This window comes from Tympanuchus pallidicinctus, unplaced genomic scaffold, assembly GCF_026119805.1.
Source record: "Tympanuchus pallidicinctus isolate F22 unplaced genomic scaffold, pur_lepc_1.0 scaffold5, whole genome shotgun sequence".
Taxonomy (NCBI): domain Eukaryota; kingdom Metazoa; phylum Chordata; class Aves; order Galliformes; family Phasianidae; genus Tympanuchus; species Tympanuchus pallidicinctus.
The window spans coordinates 35,866,221-35,884,692 of NW_026294769.1; the positions used below are offsets into that span (position 1 = coordinate 35,866,221).

At 37.8% G+C, this 18,472-nt stretch overlaps 1 protein-coding gene across 2 annotated transcripts in view; it reads right to left on the bottom strand.

The window, feature by feature from the left end:
- Positions 1 to 18,472, bottom strand: part of PRKDC (protein kinase, DNA-activated, catalytic subunit) — an 82,622-nt gene that overhangs the window by 29,056 nt on the left and 35,094 nt on the right. The window contains exons 41-60 of one of the 2 annotated variants that reach the window (XM_052704559.1): positions 17,183 to 17,390; positions 14,783 to 14,961; positions 13,831 to 13,999; positions 13,240 to 13,305; positions 12,763 to 12,835; positions 12,392 to 12,540; positions 11,290 to 11,427; positions 10,995 to 11,114; positions 9,848 to 9,991; positions 9,480 to 9,631; positions 8,785 to 8,916; positions 6,665 to 6,776; positions 5,145 to 5,269; positions 4,902 to 5,051; positions 4,319 to 4,492; positions 3,351 to 3,449; positions 2,467 to 2,677; positions 1,906 to 2,095; positions 1,365 to 1,580; positions 1,011 to 1,117 (exon numbers count right to left, since the gene is read on the bottom strand). In XM_052704559.1, the coding sequence (XP_052560519.1) occupies positions 1,011 to 1,117; positions 1,365 to 1,580; positions 1,906 to 2,095; positions 2,467 to 2,677; positions 3,351 to 3,449; positions 4,319 to 4,492; positions 4,902 to 5,051; positions 5,145 to 5,269; positions 6,665 to 6,776; positions 8,785 to 8,916; positions 9,480 to 9,631; positions 9,848 to 9,991; positions 10,995 to 11,114; positions 11,290 to 11,427; positions 12,392 to 12,540; positions 12,763 to 12,835; positions 13,240 to 13,305; positions 13,831 to 13,999; positions 14,783 to 14,961; positions 17,183 to 17,390 (2,914 nt within the window). Of the gene's footprint in view, positions 1 to 1,010; positions 1,124 to 1,364; positions 1,581 to 1,905; positions 2,096 to 2,466; positions 2,678 to 3,350; positions 3,450 to 4,318; positions 4,493 to 4,901; positions 5,052 to 5,144; positions 5,270 to 6,664; positions 6,777 to 8,784; positions 8,917 to 9,479; positions 9,632 to 9,847; positions 9,992 to 10,994; positions 11,115 to 11,289; positions 11,428 to 12,391; positions 12,541 to 12,762; positions 12,836 to 13,239; positions 13,306 to 13,830; positions 14,000 to 14,782; positions 14,962 to 17,182; positions 17,391 to 18,472 lie in introns of both variants that reach the window. The other variant, XM_052704558.1, reaches the window with a different exon arrangement.

Sequence of the window (18,472 nt, forward strand, 5' to 3'; positions counted from 1 at the left end):
CTCCTTTTTCCTGTTGACCTATGGGGTAAGGTACTAACATAATGCACAGAGATCCGTATGTGTTTATGTGCAACAGATCTCTTGAAAGTTTAAGGAGTCTTGGATACATTTATGGTCTCCTCCAGTCTTTTGGTGCGGAACACCAGATTTTTTTCATTTGTTTTTGGACTGTCAGAGTGATCATTTTTTTTTAAACAGGTTCTTTTTCTTGCAGAGTACGAGGAAAGGGGAACTTTGGTCTACAAGTAAATAAACTGACAAAAAATAGGTGTTTGTGTGGTACTCCCAGACATAGGTTCAACTAATACAGCTGTCTGCAGCTGCAAAGAATTACAAGCATGTCTCAAAAATTAACTCTCAATCCTGGGTTACTTTGTTCTTCTTAAACTGCTGTCATTTTTGGACAATAATAAATGTTATTTTAGTCACACAAACCTTCGAAAAACTGCTAGAGTCTATTTAAACTAATCATGAATACGTAACAACTAATAAACCCATACTGTACCAAGCTTTAATAAATACTCAGTAAATGCTTATTACTTACTGAGCTTCCTTCAGATTGAAAGTCCTCAACAGCTCACATCAGCCCATTGGCTGTATCACATTTTTGAGTTTACCTTCAGATAACTGATAAGTTTCTTCAACTAATTCTGTGAAGTATTCTTACTTCAGGGTTTCTAATTTTTGGGATGACTACCATAAAGAGCTTCTACTAGGAACATCTCCCTTTGCTACCAGGCATTCCATCACATAAAATCACTTTGTGCACACTACAGAACAAAAGTGTTATATAGCTCTATTCTGCCTCCATCCAAGTATCCATTTCAAGTATTGTCATATAGATCTTATCACAAAAATAGCACAATTTTTAATAAAACCTCTTAAAGCTTTCAAAGTAGCAACCAGTACCTTACACCTACCCTTTCTTCATACAATTACTTCTAGAGATAAAGAACAAGACTGTAATGGGACTGAGGCTCAAGGTTTTAAACTTAATTGAAATGACAAACCTTTTCTCTTTTCTGTTCAGCCACACCTTTTCTAGCATACATCAGACTGACTTTCTCTTGGTCCTTCAAGAAACGCCTCCGCAGTCTTAAAATTTCTGCTCGATCATCTATACCTAGGCATAAAATGGAACACCACCTTAAGCATTCAGGTCTTTTCTCTCACAATTTAGCAATTCAGCAGTTCTTAATGCAATCCTAGTTTTCTGCCATACTTCGTGTAGCTATCAACACACACTCCTGGAAACCAAATCTGTAAAATTCAACCTCAGATAGAATGGTAAAAGACTGTCAGCCAAATAAGTGTCAAAGAGGGCCAACGTGTAATGTAGAAATTGCACTGTAAGGCCCACACACCTTTAGTTTTGCTGTCCACTTCATTTCCAGGTAAACTCAGCCTTTTTTTCCCAAAATCTGGCCCCACAGGTTTAAATGCTGCTTGTTTAAATTTTTCACTCCGTTTGTTAACTAATAGCATGGATGAAGACAAAGACTCAGAGGAAGAAGGAACTGTATACTCTGCCAAAGTATCAATGCTGTTTCCAGTCAGCCAATTAAAAGAACTTCTACCGCCTGTAAAGAAAAACACACAAGTGCAACACATGTAAACTTCAATAAAACACATGAATTCCCTCCCCTAGAAACATAACCCCTAGCGTTCATAAGCAGAACAGATTGCAAGAAGCACTTCTACATACAGGCAGAACATTAAAGGTGTATCAGACCAATAAAAATGTGAATAAATCTTTTTCTCATTAAAAAATAAAAGCTCTTGAATACTAAGTATTAAGTGCATTTACACTTCTGCATTAAATATTCACATGCAACAGGAATGAAAAGAATGGAATCATTCTTACAGTAAATAACAAAATTTCAGAGGCCTCATGTCTGGACTTACTGACATTCTGTGTAGGTGTAAATTCATATTGCCTTTGGGTAGCTCTCACTTGACCTCCTACTGACCCAGAAATGGAAAGGGATCTTTCTTGTGATGAATTCCTGTTAGTACTCTGTGAAGCCTGAGTCTCCACAAACATAGGTGTGAGCATGGTACTTCGATAACGCCAACTGGAATCAATTACAAAGTCCTATAAACACACACAATAATTAATAAAAACAGTAAGAGTGGAGGCTTTTTCCTATGGAAGACAGGATAGCAGAATGGAAGTACAGAATCTAAAACATCATCCTAGACACTTGGGCAAAACTTGGGTATTAAAAACAAACAATATATAATTACTCCCCATAGCTCAGCAAAAAAGCTTGCTGAAATTTGGACTGGTTAGCTCAAGATTGATTCATAAATATACCATGCATAACCCAGCCCTGTTACAGGTGTTAACTATTAATTCAAAAAACACTTTCATTAGTCTTCACTCTGTTCTTGTCAAAGCAGCAGCTACAGTAGGCGTTGGAATTTGTCACATGGCTGTGCACATGATAACACACTCCTATTTACCTGAAATTTGCATTCAGATAGTGGGTGCTCAAATATTTTTCTGGAATAATCTGGGCTTTTGCTGGTCATTTCAAGCAGAAAATTTGTGATCAGACTCAAGTACTGCGTTTCAATCTTGGCAGAATATAAAGAACTTAACAACATCAGCATACGATCAAGAATATTTGCAGGTAATCTTGTCTCGTCACTCCAAAAATTCCTAACAATTAATCTGTAACGGTAAGAATGAGTAACTTAACTCCTTATCTGCAAACAGAAAATGCAACATTTCCAAAAAAGGTCAATTTTAAATAAAACAATAACATAACAACATCAACAATTAAACCTTTCAAACCATGGATCTTCTGCTGAGTTACATGGACTTGCACGTTCATCTCCCATGCTCTACGCCATTTAACCGATATTATAAAGGTTCACTCCTAAAATAAATAAATATTTGTATTGTTTTCCTCTCAAGAAGTGCTATGGGTGATTAAGCACAGAGAGCTCCTATCTTCTGCTTCATTAAAAAAAAAATAGTTAAAGGCATTCAACATCCTCCAACACCGAATCTATTCATGCATCTGTGTATAGCGAGAGCCTTGTTCAAAAACTTCAGAATGTTAATGCAGAATTAGGACCAGCCCGGTGAAACAATTTCTCCATGGCTTAGAGATTTGTTGAATAGTTCTGTGATTCACCATAATTCAGTGTAATAATTCAGAAGCTATGGGACACAATCTTATAAATTAACTCATTGCAAGAAAAGGAAGTAGCATTATCTTGATGTCATGCTTTCATATTAAAATACCTTAAAACATCTAATGACTGTATCTCGTATTATAAACAAAGGAGGAGCAATTTAAGGACTTATTACTTCAGTCATCACAACACTGTTTACTCACTGCAGTTCAGCATTCTCATCAATCAGTCCCTGAAGCAGGATTTCTTTTGCCAGTCTGTGCACTTCCTGAGAATTGTCATCTGCTTGGCTTTCTGGATCACTGACATTAGGAGAAAAATGTCTCTTAGTGACTTCTCTCAAACAACGCATTAAAGAAAAAAACAAGAGGATGAGGATGGTGGAAGAAAAGGAGGAACTGCCCTTATTAATATAAGAAGTCACAACTTGGCATGACAACACTTCCTTTCATAATATGAGGTCTTCATTCCCAGAAATGGCTTGTCTCTCCACTATTTAGAAAAATAAGAAGTCAGAAAGCTAGAAAATATGTCGTTAGGTTTTTATTATAAAGGCCCAGCAGAAGTAATCTGAGTTAGGGAGGTTAAAAAAGAATAAAAGCAGTGGCATCTTTTCACAAGTGACACTGCAGTAAAATCGCCTGCATGTTCTTCAATAGAATCATCCATTCTAACAGTAAACAGTTATTCTTGGACAAAAGCATACAACAGAATACAACCAAGACAGAGGATGCAACAGCACACTCTTTCAAGAATACACTGTTTTCTAAGTCAAACAAAGAACACCTTCATATCACCAGATTGAACAGACCCAGATTGTGCCAAAGTGCCTTAATACATCTCCTGACTACAATTAAATTTCTATAAAATTCTTACTATAGCTATAAACACTGCCACAAAGAAAAAAAAAAAAAGTGAGAGCATCAGACTAAGACTTCTTACACTACTGCACTGTGTTGATGTACTATTCTAGTTCTGGGCTGAAGCTCAGGTCTAAGCCTTTGTCCCTTAGTTTAAATTATTAAATCACCATGAAAGAAGGTCCGAGGCAACCCACTGGAGTTATTTGTTTGAGAACTAGAAAATCCCACATAGAAGGACATGAAATTGGAAGACAATGTTATAGATGCTTTCAAACCACTGAAAGACAACACCTGCAGTGAATACATACCTGTAATTATCATAAGTCCACATCAGAATATCATACATGCGCTGTCGACATATTACAGAAGGGTGAGAAATGAACCCTGTCACTCCAGGAAGAAGTTCTTTAAGTTCTGGTGGTTTCAGTGTAGACAACATCTTGTATATTATATCCAAACAAACCCTTTGCCTTTCATCATCCCTAAAGTTGAGAAAGGGAGAGAAAACAAAAATTAAAGATTATTACCTTGTTCTTCTCTTCATTGCTACACAGAGAAGATCAGCTCAGATTTTACCAACATCTGCTTTCATTTAAAGAGCTTCATGTAAATACTATCGAGTTCAACTTAGAAGTAACAATAAAACTAAAGCAATACATACTAAAGATGAAATCCATACCCTAGTGAATAGGAGTTGAAATTTCACCTTAATACTATATAGGTGGGTTGTTTTTTTGGTGTTTTTTTTTTTTTTTTTTTTTTTTTTTTTCCCTCACATTGAGTTAACTATCTTATACTTAACACTCAGATTCCATTTGCTCAGGCAATAGCAGGCAATGTTATCAAAAAGCTCACACTACTTATTCACACTTATAGCCATGTGACACTTACCTGTGTTTCATGATCTGGATGAAGTCTTTACTCTTTAACTGCAGATAGAGGTCAGGTATTTCCTCTGCTCGGCACATAATTACTTCCAAACAGTAGTTTTTCATCACACCATGAAGTTTTGGTAACAGAAAGAATACTGCATTCATAAACCTTAACATGAATATAAGCTCATGAAGAAAAGCAAGATAGTTTCCATTATTCTCCTAGATCTACAATGAATTCACCATGTAAATTATGACATACCTGTCAGCAAGAGGAGGAAAATTCTTAACAACTTTATTCAAGCATATTATAAACTTATCCTCTTGGGTGTTCTGATGATGTTTTAATTGTTTTATGACACAATCATAAATTGGATCTTCAAGTATCTGAGAATTAGAAAGACAGTGTGACATGTACAGCCATGAAATCTATAACCACATTAACAACACACAGTATTGCTGCTATACTGTTTGTTTCTATTGCATTTTGCTTCATACTAACTTTATGGTGCTTCTGGCTGCCATACAGTGATGACTAGCTGAAACACGACTGCTTCACAATGCCTTTCTGAGCTTTCTTTGGTTTTGAACCAAAATCTTAAATTTGAAATACGAGCTTATATAAATAGTAACTATTGAGTATGGTAGATTTCCAATCAGTGAACGTAAGAAAAAAATATTTTTACTGAAGATGTTTAGTGAATGAAGTAGCAGGCATCACTAAGTGTCAAAGAAATTAACTTTGAATAGGATACAATATTTCAACCATTTTTGCTACTTTATGCAAAACATTGCTTTTAATAGAACGTGAAAAACTACAGGAGAGGAGGTTGCAGGAATTCAGTTTAGAAAATATGCTCTAGAAACTGTAAAAGAACAAACAGAATGCAATTTAGTGGGGAATAATGCAGGGATATCCTGCAAGATTGGAGTAATAATCCACCGAGCCAGTAACATGGTATTTCTGTAGTAGCAGCTGCAGAATGATAGTTAGCAGTTCATAAGCGTGGCAGCATTGTATCTTTTTTTTTTCCCTCTCACATACATCCCAGCACATATCCATTATTAGCTCTTAGAGTATACATTGTCTATTGCTTTTAAAAGTAGTCACTGGACTTCTTTTGTGCATAAATTTGCCTAATTTCTTTCTGAACCTGCTGATGCTACTTACCTCCAGAACTCCCTGTGATAACTAACAGTTCTGTAAAGAGATACTTCCAGTATCTGTCTCAAATTGATTTCTATGATCATCAAACACTATCCCTTGGTGCCAGTACTATAAAATTCAGTGAGTAACAGGTTTGCATTCATTTCATCCACACTCTAGAAAATAAGTGGATTCATTATCCATGAGAGCTCTAAGAGCCCAAAATTAAATATAGTAGCCTTGAATCTTACATCAAAACTTGCCAGTTACTAAACATTCTCAGATACAGATGTTCAAAATGTAGCCCCAAACCTTCCAACTTTTAGTTTTCTTTTTTAATCAAAAAGTGGTAAAAACAAGAAACTCCAAAACTTTAAAATGTACATACACAAGTGTACGCAGGAGCAGAATAAAGCCCACTCACCTCTAGCTCCAAAACAACAGGGTAGACACTCAGCTCTTAGTTGATCTAAAGCATTTGACATCTTGAATTAATGAGTTAACCTTTCAATCTGTTGGACAAAGGCTGCTGAGTTCTAAAAACATTAATTTTTGTAGCTGAACTGAGCAGCAACATAAAAGATGTAAACATATTTAAGACAGTAATGGTGACACACCTAAATACAGCTACTTACGTTTTGTCTCTCAGCTATATACTGAAGAGCAAGTCCCAACACTTCTGCAGCAGCTGCATAAACTTCTTTATACCTTAATAAACCCATGTTACTGATCAGAGCCTGAAAATACCTAGCACAAAAACAGATGTGTTACAAGCCACTACTCCAGCATTTGATTTTACATTGAAAAACTTTCGAGCTGTCTGACAGCACAGTGACTACTTTTAGAAGAGATCAATATGGCTCAATACTGATTCCTACCTACAGTGTCTCAAAACCTTGCTGTGGCAGTTCCTGACTCTTTTAATTCCCATGAAACTGCAGTCCTGGGGCTCACTGTAATAAAGCCTACATACTTCTCAGTGTTTTCCAAAATAAATTAGCTCTGCATTTCATAGATTCATACAACATCTCAAGTTGGAAGGGATACACAAGAATCATCAACTTAATCTCTTGATGCCACATAGGACCACCCAAAATTCAAACCATATTTCCTTCCTCCAGCAGTTCAGGACTGTGCCCACTGCCCCGGGCAGCCTGTACCACGCTCTCTGCCCTTTGGTGCAGACCCTTTTCCTCATCCCCACCTGACTCTCCCTTGACATAGCTCCATGCTGTTCCCTCTGATCCTGTCGCTGTCAGAGAGCAGAGCTCAGCACTGCCTATACCAGTGCTACTAGTATAGGAGGGCCCTCCACTTCCTACGAGTAGCTGCAGCCACCATGAGGCCTCCCCTCAGCCTCCCCTGCTTGGGGCTGAACAAACCAAAGCCACTCCTCACACACTCCGCCCTCCAGACTCTTCACCATCTTGGCAGCCTTTCTCCAAAAGCTCTCTAAAATTTGTATGCCCTACTCACATTGTATGCCCAAGCCCACACCTGGTGCTGGAGGTGAGGCCGCACAGTGCAGAGTAGCACAATCCCTTCCCTTGCCCACTGGCAGTGCTGGACCAGATGCACCCCAGGGTACAGTTGACCCTTTGGGCTGCCAGGGCACACTGCTGACTCACACTGCACTGCATTAAGACTAACAGGACTGTAATGACTAGGACTTTCTTGTCCTTTTTGAAAACTGTGATGACATTTGTCAGCTTCCAGCCAAGTGGGACCTCTTCCTGTTCTTAAGGTTATTGAAAAATAATTGAGAGAGGTCTCACAATGACATCAGCCAGCTTTTCATACCCTGAGGTGAATCCCATCAGGCTCCATGGACTTATATGCATTAAAGCCAGAGCAGCAAGTCCTGCAAAAGTTTGGAGCTGGCTGGGAATTTACCATTATTGCAGTAAGGGTCTTCCAATTCAGGGCTCCAGGGATTACAGAGTCCATTGTCAGTGTTGTAGACAGGCAAAGAAGGTATTAAATGTCTCTGCTTTGTGTGTGGTCACCTCATAAGTAGGGACAATCTCAGCAAGTAATGGACCAATGCTATCTCTGGTCTTTCCTTTGCAGTTAACATATTTAAAGAAGCCGTTCTTGCTGCTGGCCAGCATCCACTCTAATTGAGCTTTGGCCACACAAATTTTCTCTCTACAACAGGGACCAGTATTCCTTCAGTCCTCCCACGTTGCCTGATCTTGCTTCCAGTGGCCATACACACTCTTCTTTCACCTAAGCTCTAGAAGAAGTTTGCTCAGCCAAGTCAGTGTACTGCTCTGTCTGCTTAACTTTTGACATCAATACTTAAAAAGTGATCAGTGCTGACAAACAACAATTGGTTCAAAAGCATTTTTTCAGGGCATCTTGTCGACTAGTTCCCAACAGCCTAACATCAGCACTTCCCATGTCCAGGGTTAAAGTTTTGACAGTAGTGTTCCCCTTATCACCTCAACAACTTCATGGCAGTACAGCCAAGATGGACGCTAGTCACTACTTTACCTACAAAACTACCTCCATTTACAAGCAACAAATTGAGGAGGGTACATTTCCTAGCTGGTTCCCTTAGTACCTGTACTGAGGCACTATCACCAACTTTACAGATAAAAAAAGCACAGTGACAGATAATAGCAAAGGGATGATGGGTCAAAAAGTTCCCAGTAAGTGAACAATGTAACTCCAATATTTTATGCTGACAAGTTAAGAGTTGCTCTCTTAAGCTTTTAAGTAAATTTGTTCTTTGAAGTGTTGCATTTCTCACCTGACACGATCTATTTCACACTTCAGGTCATAGGGAGGTAAATTGTTAGCTAGAACAATTCCCAGCAGCTGAATTCCCACTGAGTTGTCCTTTGTATCAGGATCTCCACTAGAAAACTTTTCAAATATTAAGCTGATGGATAAAAACATAAAGTAATGATATATATATATACACACACACACACACATATACATATATGACAAACCACTTTCTTTGTATATGTATATTCACACACACAACCCAAGAACTCTGTAGAAAACAAGTGCACATACCCATTTACACATGTGTATATTCTTCCACCAAAAGTAGAGAGCAGAAGTAAAAACTAGCTTCAAAGAAGAAATCTTTACAGATTAGAGATTGTTACTCTACACAAATTCACCAGCTCAGAAGCACATCAGACCACAAAAATCTTACAATGTACTAATATTCAGTAATAATATATTTCAAACAAAAAGTAAGTCTTTGTAAAGATTTCTCTGGCTTTTGTTGCTTGTTGTAATTCTCTACATGTTCTCTCTCTTTGTTTAAACAAATTACGTTTCAACTTCTGGAGAGTTCAGTTCTGAAGTTTTATTGTTAATTCTAGGGACAAAAAATTTACAGTTGCAGCTGAATTTACCTTTTTATCTGCTTTGATAACACTCAACTAATACTCATGAAATACTGACAAAGTAAAGATCCAAACTGCTTGCCTGTAAGGTATGGAGAGACAGTTCTTCCAACACTCTATAACTGTCTTTATGATTTCCAGATTGTGTCTGAACACAGCTCGTTTCTGATGAAAGGCATTCTTCATCAAGAATTCAAGCAATCTGTTAGCCAAAATCTCATCCTTAATATTTCCCTACAATGAATGGAAGCAAAAATAAACAAAGTGACTCTGACATAAAGACATATATTCTGCTTTTTCCAAATAAGTAAATAAGCTGTTTTTAAAACTTAGTATCTAAATGAAACAGTGGACTGATGTACAAAGTGATTAGAAGCATAATAATAAACTCATCCATTATTTATCAAATAGCCATTAGAACAGCAAAAAATAATTTTTACATTTCCTTACTTTGGGAGTAGTTACACTCGTCCAGGAAAGAATGGTAACTGCTATTTCCACTACCATATAATGAATCCCTTCACCTCCATTATTGCCAGAAACAACAAGCTGCAGCATCGGACCAAGCCATTGCTTTGCATAGGGTCGGAAAACCTTTCGGAAGGGAGAAAAAAGTAAAATAAATAAAAATCAAGGACAACATACAGAGTATCCAATTCTTTATTAACCTGTTCAATAATTATTACAGGTGAGACTGCTAAATCAATTTCTTAGCATTTTGTTTAACCTAGACTGAAATTATAACAACAACAAAAAACCCCAACAAATTTAAAGTAACTTTTATAAAAGGCCTTCCTAACTACATTCCTCACTTCTGCTTAAAAGACTTTTCACAAATCTTCATATGAAGCTGTAATTATTTCAGTAGGGCCCCCATAATACAGCTCTAATATGATACAGTAGGAGCACTTCATGCAGAACATCTGTCCCTAAAGAATTTGACCAAGTATGCCACTCACCTGCTCTTTGAAATCTCTATTTCAGACACTTTTACTGAGAAGCATTAAGTGTTAAGTTTTCCTAAATTCTGAAATCCAGTTTTGTATTTTGGATTCAGAATATTTTAAACATTATTCTTTAAAATAAGTGTCTGAAATAGGAGCAGAAAAATTAGAGAATGTTTTTTTCTCAAAGTCACATTGCCATTATATACCTTATACATAGGTTATAACAAAGGTTATACCTTTCTGCAACTAGAACATCATTTAGCTCTATGAGTTTTCAGAAGACTCGCCTGTGACCATTAAAATCACACTGCAGTTATTCCTACAAAGATGACAAACAATCAGCTATACCCCTTAACCAGTATCAATGAATTAATTACTTATAGTTTACACAAGATGCATGTTGTGGATACATTCTACTTCTAGAATTAGTTATTAGAAGAAAATTCATTTCTTTTATACTCCAAATACTGGCACTACTTTGATTTTTGGGCTATGAACAAGTTCCCTTTAATCATGACAAACCATTAAATTTGAATCTCCTCCAAATGTCACAGCTGATAACATATTTTACCATATAAGAGCAATGCAGTTGATAATACAAGCTGTTATGTTAACAGAAAAAAAAAAATAGGAAAAAAGAAATTACTCACATCCTCGGTATTAACAATAAGTTTTGCTATGAAGAGGCGAATATTTAATGGCACTGATGGATTTCCTAACTTACTATGCAGAAATTTCATCCAAAGAGGAAGATCTACAGGAACCATGCCCTGAAATTTAAAGAAAACACGCAAAAAATCAATTCAATTATTAAACAAAACAAAAAAACCCCTTGCCTCAGCACATAGGTATAGACATGAAAATTACAGAATGGAGGAATTCAATCAGTCACAGCTTCGTTGTTTTAACTAACGAAACAATGCCAAATTTTTGGTTCATACTGGCCTCTTCCACTTTGGGTGTGATCTGGTTCCTCTGCATATGCTTAATCAGAGTGGTCATTGGTGCCATGCATTCATGTTGGTTAAGTTCATCCATCTCCAGTTCCAACTCATCATTCAAAACCATGTATTCTGACATATCCTGAGAAAAAAAAAATTACTGTGATTAATACAAATGTGTTTTCATCTAAACTGTGATAATACCATGAGTCACTCTGATCTTTTCAGTATGACAGATTTGACTGTACACTCAATCTGCAACAGGGAATAAATCAGATGCATTGTTCAAAAGCCTCCCAAGATGGATGTACCCACCTGTGCATTGTTTTCATTTTGTGTGTCTAGAGATGTCAGTTTCACAATGCTCTGACATTACGACCTGCTAGTATGGGTGGGGCAACTGCTGGAAGCAGGAAGAGTTCTGAACCTCACAGAAACAATGTTGTTCCACAGCTGAAGACTTGGAAGAACAGCGCTTAACATCTTCCAACAATAGTTAAAGACAAGGTGCCACAATAGAGATACAAAATTACAATGTAATAACAACAACAATAATTTATTCTTTGCATTTGATAAAGCCAGCTTGGACAAGTGTCTTTGAAAACTAAAAGACATGGGGAAAACAGGTGCCTAAGAGCAAAACAGAAGCGTCGCAGGCCACTCCTGACTGCACACAAAGTCAAAAGCCACCTTTTAACAACTCTGTTGGCTTGTACTACTCAGCCTTAGAAAACCACAACAGGGCATGGCTTTTCTCCAGCTTATAGTACAGAGAAAAGGAGAGGGAAAAAAAACTGACAGAACACAGCTTGAGCCCACTACCTCATCTAGAGAAAACCATCCTCAAGTAGAACAGAGGCTCTTCAACTTAGGTACCTTTAAAGTTTATAAGTGATTGAGTTTGTTATTTGATACATTTACTAGCAACAGCTGAAGAACAAACTCAGTAACAACAAATAAGCTTTGCTCCACTTCACTAACAGGGAACGTTGTTTTTTTTTTTCTCAGCATAACACGCACTATTTCTATTTCACAACCTCAGTAAGAACACCCAATTGCTAAAAAGCTTAAAGCTTTTACACATAGCACATAAGTCACTAAATTACCTTTCTCCTGAAGTGAGCACTGCCAGCTGTAACATCCTGGGAGCTATAAGAAAAACCTTGGACTCCAGTAGAAAAATCAAACTGACTCATTTCCTCACTCAAACTGCTATCCATCATGTATGATGCAGAAGCTAAATACTTGGGTTCATCTAAATAGGAAAAAGAATAGACCATTAATCAAAGCAATTACAAGCAAGCATGCCTTTACTGACTACAGGAATCTGAGAGTGGATGGGAACTGGTTGCATGACAAAGTACAGCGAATGCTATTACTTACTCCTGATACTGTAGAAGGCAATTAGCAGCGCATCAATAAATAGTGTATGAAAGGTAAGAGATAAATTTTTCATAGTCATAAATGAATTTCATACCCTGACCATCATTCCATGCCTCTCTGGCTTCTTTTCTAATAGCAATGTATCTTTTCTTCCTTTCCAGGGGAACCTAAACAATAGAAATAAATAATTTCTAGATTACTACTATTTTTTTTTTAATTTAATTTACAGTGTGACTTCTCAAAATTGTCAAAAAATGATCCAAATCATAATTAGAAATACAATTCCACATTACAAGTGGTGATTATTAAAGGTTCCAGGTAATAGCTGAATCAATTATTTCTACAGTCATTCAAAACCAGACTAAATCATGCTAAACAATATACTGAAGGTTTGTTCTGTATATGATGTCTACATTTCCTTCAGAAAAATGTAATTTTAAACAGAGAAGTACTCCATTGTTTTCCCACTTCCTCCCCACATGACTAAGAACCAGTTCAACAGTGAGCACACTTAAAGATGTACACTTTTTTTTTTCTCTCAGAAATATGAAAATACAGAACTTCCACTCACCTCAATTTCTACAGGAAACATGTACTGACGCTTCAAGTCTATCAAGTTTTCAAAAATCAGCAAGTTCTGCAAACCAAAGAAAACTTGAAAACATCGAAGTTATAACTCTGCATTCAATAACAACTGCTCTAACATTTTTCTTGCTTCTTGTAAAAGTTCAAAGTACAAAAAAAAAAAACAAAACAGCCAGTTCTGTTTTAGACCAACACTTAAGAAAATTTTCCTACTCAATTACTTGAGAACTTAAAGCACTGGCAATGCACTCTTTAAAAAGGATTTCTCTTATTCGTGTATATTTCAAGGACTGGAAAACTTAATAGATGTTTTCTTAGATATTAGAAAATTGATTGAGTGTAGAGAGAAACTGATAAACCTATCCCTACTTCACCCACCCCCAGCACATGTCGACGCCTTCATCAGCAATTCAAATGACACGAAGAGGAAAGTCAGTCAACTACTCCTACTGCCTCACTGGGTAGTTCATTATATAATTGCCTGTCACTCAAGTCTGATTCTTTGATTTACTGACATCAACTAACATCTCTTCATGTTCCGTGCTCTGAAAGCTTCCTAGCAGCAATGGTTTCTCACCTTTTCTGATTTTTCTGTAAAGAGAAAGCCTTGATAAAATTTACTTTCAGTGAAGACACAACTAATAACAGCAATAGCACAATTGTATGCTGCACAGTGATACTGTCTCCTCTTCTCCAGCAGCTGACTCTCCCCTGCCATGTTTTCTGTAAATGCGTCATAGCACAACCTGAAAATAAGAACAGGCAAAAATAGACATGTAAACACCAAAGTCTTTGCTGCTTTTTTCCTTCTCTTTAATAAGCACAGGAGAGCCCTCCCAATGAAAGACAGAATCAACAGAATTTCAAGAGATCTATATCACTATAGCAGTATTAGGATTAAATCACAATGTAACCATTCACCAATGGCACAGCCAACTTCCACTGCCATCTTTAATGTCAACGAGATGGCAGGGTATTTTCATAGAAAATGAAGATACCTTTCAACTCATAAACAAACAAGTCTTGTGGCTCTTTCTCACCAACTTATCAGTGCACAGACATGCTGAGCTATGCTATGGATTAGCCAGACAAAACTGGTTCAGATAACAATTTTTTAATAGGTCTTTTGCCCATAAGCACCGATAAATCTTAAGCAAATTATAGACAAAAAAAAAAAACCTTTTAAGTCCTCTTAGGTGCATTATATTAAAGGTAAAGAACCATACTGAAAAGCAAGGAAACCAAAACAACTGGGAAGAAGTCATTCTGAGATAGGATTGTAGATTATCGTAGAACAGCTCAGGTTGGAAAGGACCTTAAAGATCATCAGGTTCCAACCCCCACATTCAATATCAGTTTATCAAATATAAATCAAATATTGAGTACTCTACTTAAAACCAAGAGCTACATCGCAGATTGCGTTCATCCTTGACCAAGTCATACTTTTGCTTTACACGACATACCTAAAAGAGTATCTACCCAAAATATAATTAGAAATTGAAAGGAAATACAAGGAAAAAGAATCTTACTTTATTAGTGCCTTGGTAAGTTCATTTCCTTCTACACTTACAGAGCCACGGTAAGCTTGGTTAATTTTAGAGTCCTTGGAGTGAACATCCTCTTTTGAAAGACGTATATACATCACTTCCAGCAGCTTGTAATAACCCATTTTCTTGGTGATTTGTGTATCAAAAACACATTCATTGGACTGAAAACAAATAAGCAAAGACTCAGAAAAACTTCCTAGATTTTGACCTTGCTAAGGAGGTCCGTAGTTACTCTAGTTACTGCTAAATAGCCTTCAGATTACTTTTATCTTCTACAACAATAACTTACAAGTTCAGAGTGTCTGTGTAAACAGATCAACATAGTTTTAATAACTGTTTTATCAGGTAAACTGTCTTAACTACAATTGACTAAATAGTTAGAGTGATACTGGAGAAATATGTGCAGACTATCAAATAATGTCTCAGAGATCCTAAGCAAAACATACCAGTAAGAGCAACACAAGGAGACAAACACTGTTTGTGATGAAAGAAATCTGTCAGTTTGAATTGTCTGTCAAGAACCAACGGCCTTTTGTGCAACTTGAAAATACCTAAATTCTTTTACCACAACAGGAGCTGAAAACACAGAACATCCTTCCCCATGAAAACAAGAATTGACTTGTTTTTAAACAAAGCACACATGTAGAAACAAAGATAAAAATATATATATATAACTGCTAAGCAGACAAAATTAAATATCACTTCCCTACTACACCATTTCAAAAAACGTACCCATGGAATTTATGAGTTTCTTTGTGCACTTCACTTCAGCACTTACAGCAGTAGAGGCACGTGTAAAAACACGTGTTTAAGTCTACATCTAAAGTCTTCTTTCCAGAGCTTTGTTTATAATGACTACCATTAGAATACCTCCTTGGAACCTAAGACAAGATGCAAAGGAATGGCACAAAGCTGCACAAGGGAACATTCCAATTGGATATTTGGAATTTATTTATTTCTTTATTTTTACAGTGTGAGTGGTTAAACACTGGAACAGGTGTTTAACAGCAAGTTTGCAGATGACACCAAGCTGGGAGGTGGCGTGGATCTGCCTGAGGGCAGGGTGGCCCTTCAGAGGGATTTAGACAGGCTGAACCACTGGGCTGAGGTGAATGGGATGAGGTTTAACAAGGCCAAGCACGGAGTTCTGCACTTTGGGCACAACAACCCCACGCGTTATAGGCTTGGGGGGGAGTAGCTTGATGAGTGTGAAGAAGAGAAGGACCTGGGGGTGTTGGTTGATGCTCGGCTGAACATGAGCCAACAGTGTGCTCAGGTGGCCAAGAGGGTCAAGAGCATTCTGGCCCGCATTAGAAATAGTGTGGCCAGCAGAAGCAGGGAGGTGATCATCCCCCTCTACTCAGCACTGGTGAGACCGCACCTCGAGTACTGTGTTCAGTTTTGGGCTCCTCACTACAGGAAAGATGTTGAGGTCCTGGAGCGTGTCCAGAGAAGGGCAACGAAACTGGTGAGGGGTCTGGAGCACAAGTCTTAGGAGGAGCGGCTGAAGGAGCTGGGATTATTCAGTCTGGAGAAGAGGAGGCTCAGGGGAGACTTCATTGCACTCTACAACTTCCTGAAGGGAGGTTGTGGTGAAGAGGGATTTGGCCTCTTCTCCCAGACAATGAGCAGGACAACGGGCAACGGCTGCAAGTTGTATCAGAGGAGGTTTAGATTGGACATAAGGAAGAACTTCTTCTCTCAGAGAGTGGTCAGGCACTGGAATGGCTGCCCAGGGAGGTGGTGGAGTCACCGTCCCTGGCAGTGTTCAAGAGGTGTCTGGATGACGTGCTGTGTGATATGGTTTAGTACTAGTGGTGGCAATGGTGATGAGGAGAAGGTTGGACTGATCTTATAAGTCGTTTCCAACCTTGTGATTCTATGATTCTATGATTCTATGAACTAGAAGAGACCCTCATCAAGAGTACACACACTGACAAAAAAAATCATTGGATTTAACTAACATGGATGAGAAGAAACAAGAAAGAAACATCTACTGATTGTAGACAAGACCCTTCAGCAAATGATTAAGAGCACAGACCTTTCCTCCAAGGGCTTTCATTACACAGGTCTAATACTCCTCTTTCATAATATATTAGTAGACTACCATTTTATACTTAAAAGTCAGAGTGAGTTTTGACAGTATCTCAGATCCCTTTTTTCACATATACAGATGACTTATCAGCTGTACACAGAAGAAGAGCAAACGCATTAACTTCAAAGCAACAGAATCAACACACATTATGAGGAAAATCTGCAAGATACAGAAAACTGGCAAAATTGAAAGCAAGTGGTTTCAACTACAGCATTTCAATCAAACCTAAGCAAAATGTATGTAGAGACAGTCAACATCACATTTCCCAATTTATTTATAATTCATACCTTTGTAAACCTGGAATTAAGTGTATCCATAGCCTGCACTATAATCTTGCAAAAAAACTCTCTCAGAGCATCCAAGCTGCAGTGCGACATGAGAGTGAGGAGAGAGCGATCCACAAAAGCTTGACGGACAGTATTTGAAAGAAGGTCTTCATTCTGGAACATCTTGTGAACGGTGTCCAGCAGTACTACTTGTTTGTCAGTGCTGCTCCTAAATAAGATAGAAATTGCAAGAAGAAAACTCATTCTTACCAGACTCCATTTGCGTTTTAAACCACTTCTGTCATTAAAATCATATTGTCTTTGTTCATACACACTTAGGTATCCTACAAGACATGCAAGATCAGTTTGAAACTCTCTAAAGCAAATCTCAGCTTCTTGCCCTGCAAGAAGTGGTAAACTTGCTTGTACATCTCTGACGGTTTAATACAAAAGTCATCTTTGTCAGCCTCAATCTAAAAAAAATATATACATATTAAAAAACAGCATCTGGTACAAATGAAAGGTGGAAGCAAATAGAAAAAGATGAGGAAAGGTATTATCCTGTTCTGCACAAACCTTGAGCTTCGTGTGCAGGTTTGGGCACCACAGTATAAAGACTTAAAGCTATTGGAAAGTGTTCAAAGAAAGTCTGTGAAGATGGTGAAGGGTCTGGAGGGAAAGGTTGCATGAGGAATGGGTAAGCAAGCTGGGTTTGCTCAACCCAGAGCAGAGGAGTTAAGGGGAGGCCTCATGGAGGCTGCAGCTCCTCACAGGGAGCTGAGGGGCAGCACTGAGCTCTGCTCTGTGTGACAGTGTCAGGGCCCGAGGGAACAGCATGAACCCCTGGAATAGGCTGCCCACAGTGGTGGTCACAGTCTCAAAATGTCAGAGTCCCAGGAGTGGTCAGACAACATTTTGATGTAGGGTTTGAACTTCGGGTGGTTGTGTGTGGAGCCAGGGTTTGATGATCCTTAAGGATCTGTTCCAACTCAGGATATTCTATGGTTCTAGATGAATCACTGCTCTGAATAATTTTATAGTAGCTAAAACTTCAAAAAAAAAAATGGGACCTGGGCAGAAGATAAATGACTGCATGTCGCAAACCGCATACTTCAAAACAGTCGTTACTTAACAGCTCATCATAAATTGGAATGCTTGGTTTCTAGACTAAAGACCTGTTCTGTGGACAGAGCATATTTTTGTAAACAGCTTATCAGTAGGGAAACACTTTAATTAAAAAAAGAAAAAAAAAAAAAAGTGCTGCTCTTTTTCCAAGGGAGTTGAGCAAATTAACTTGCTGACAATTTAAGT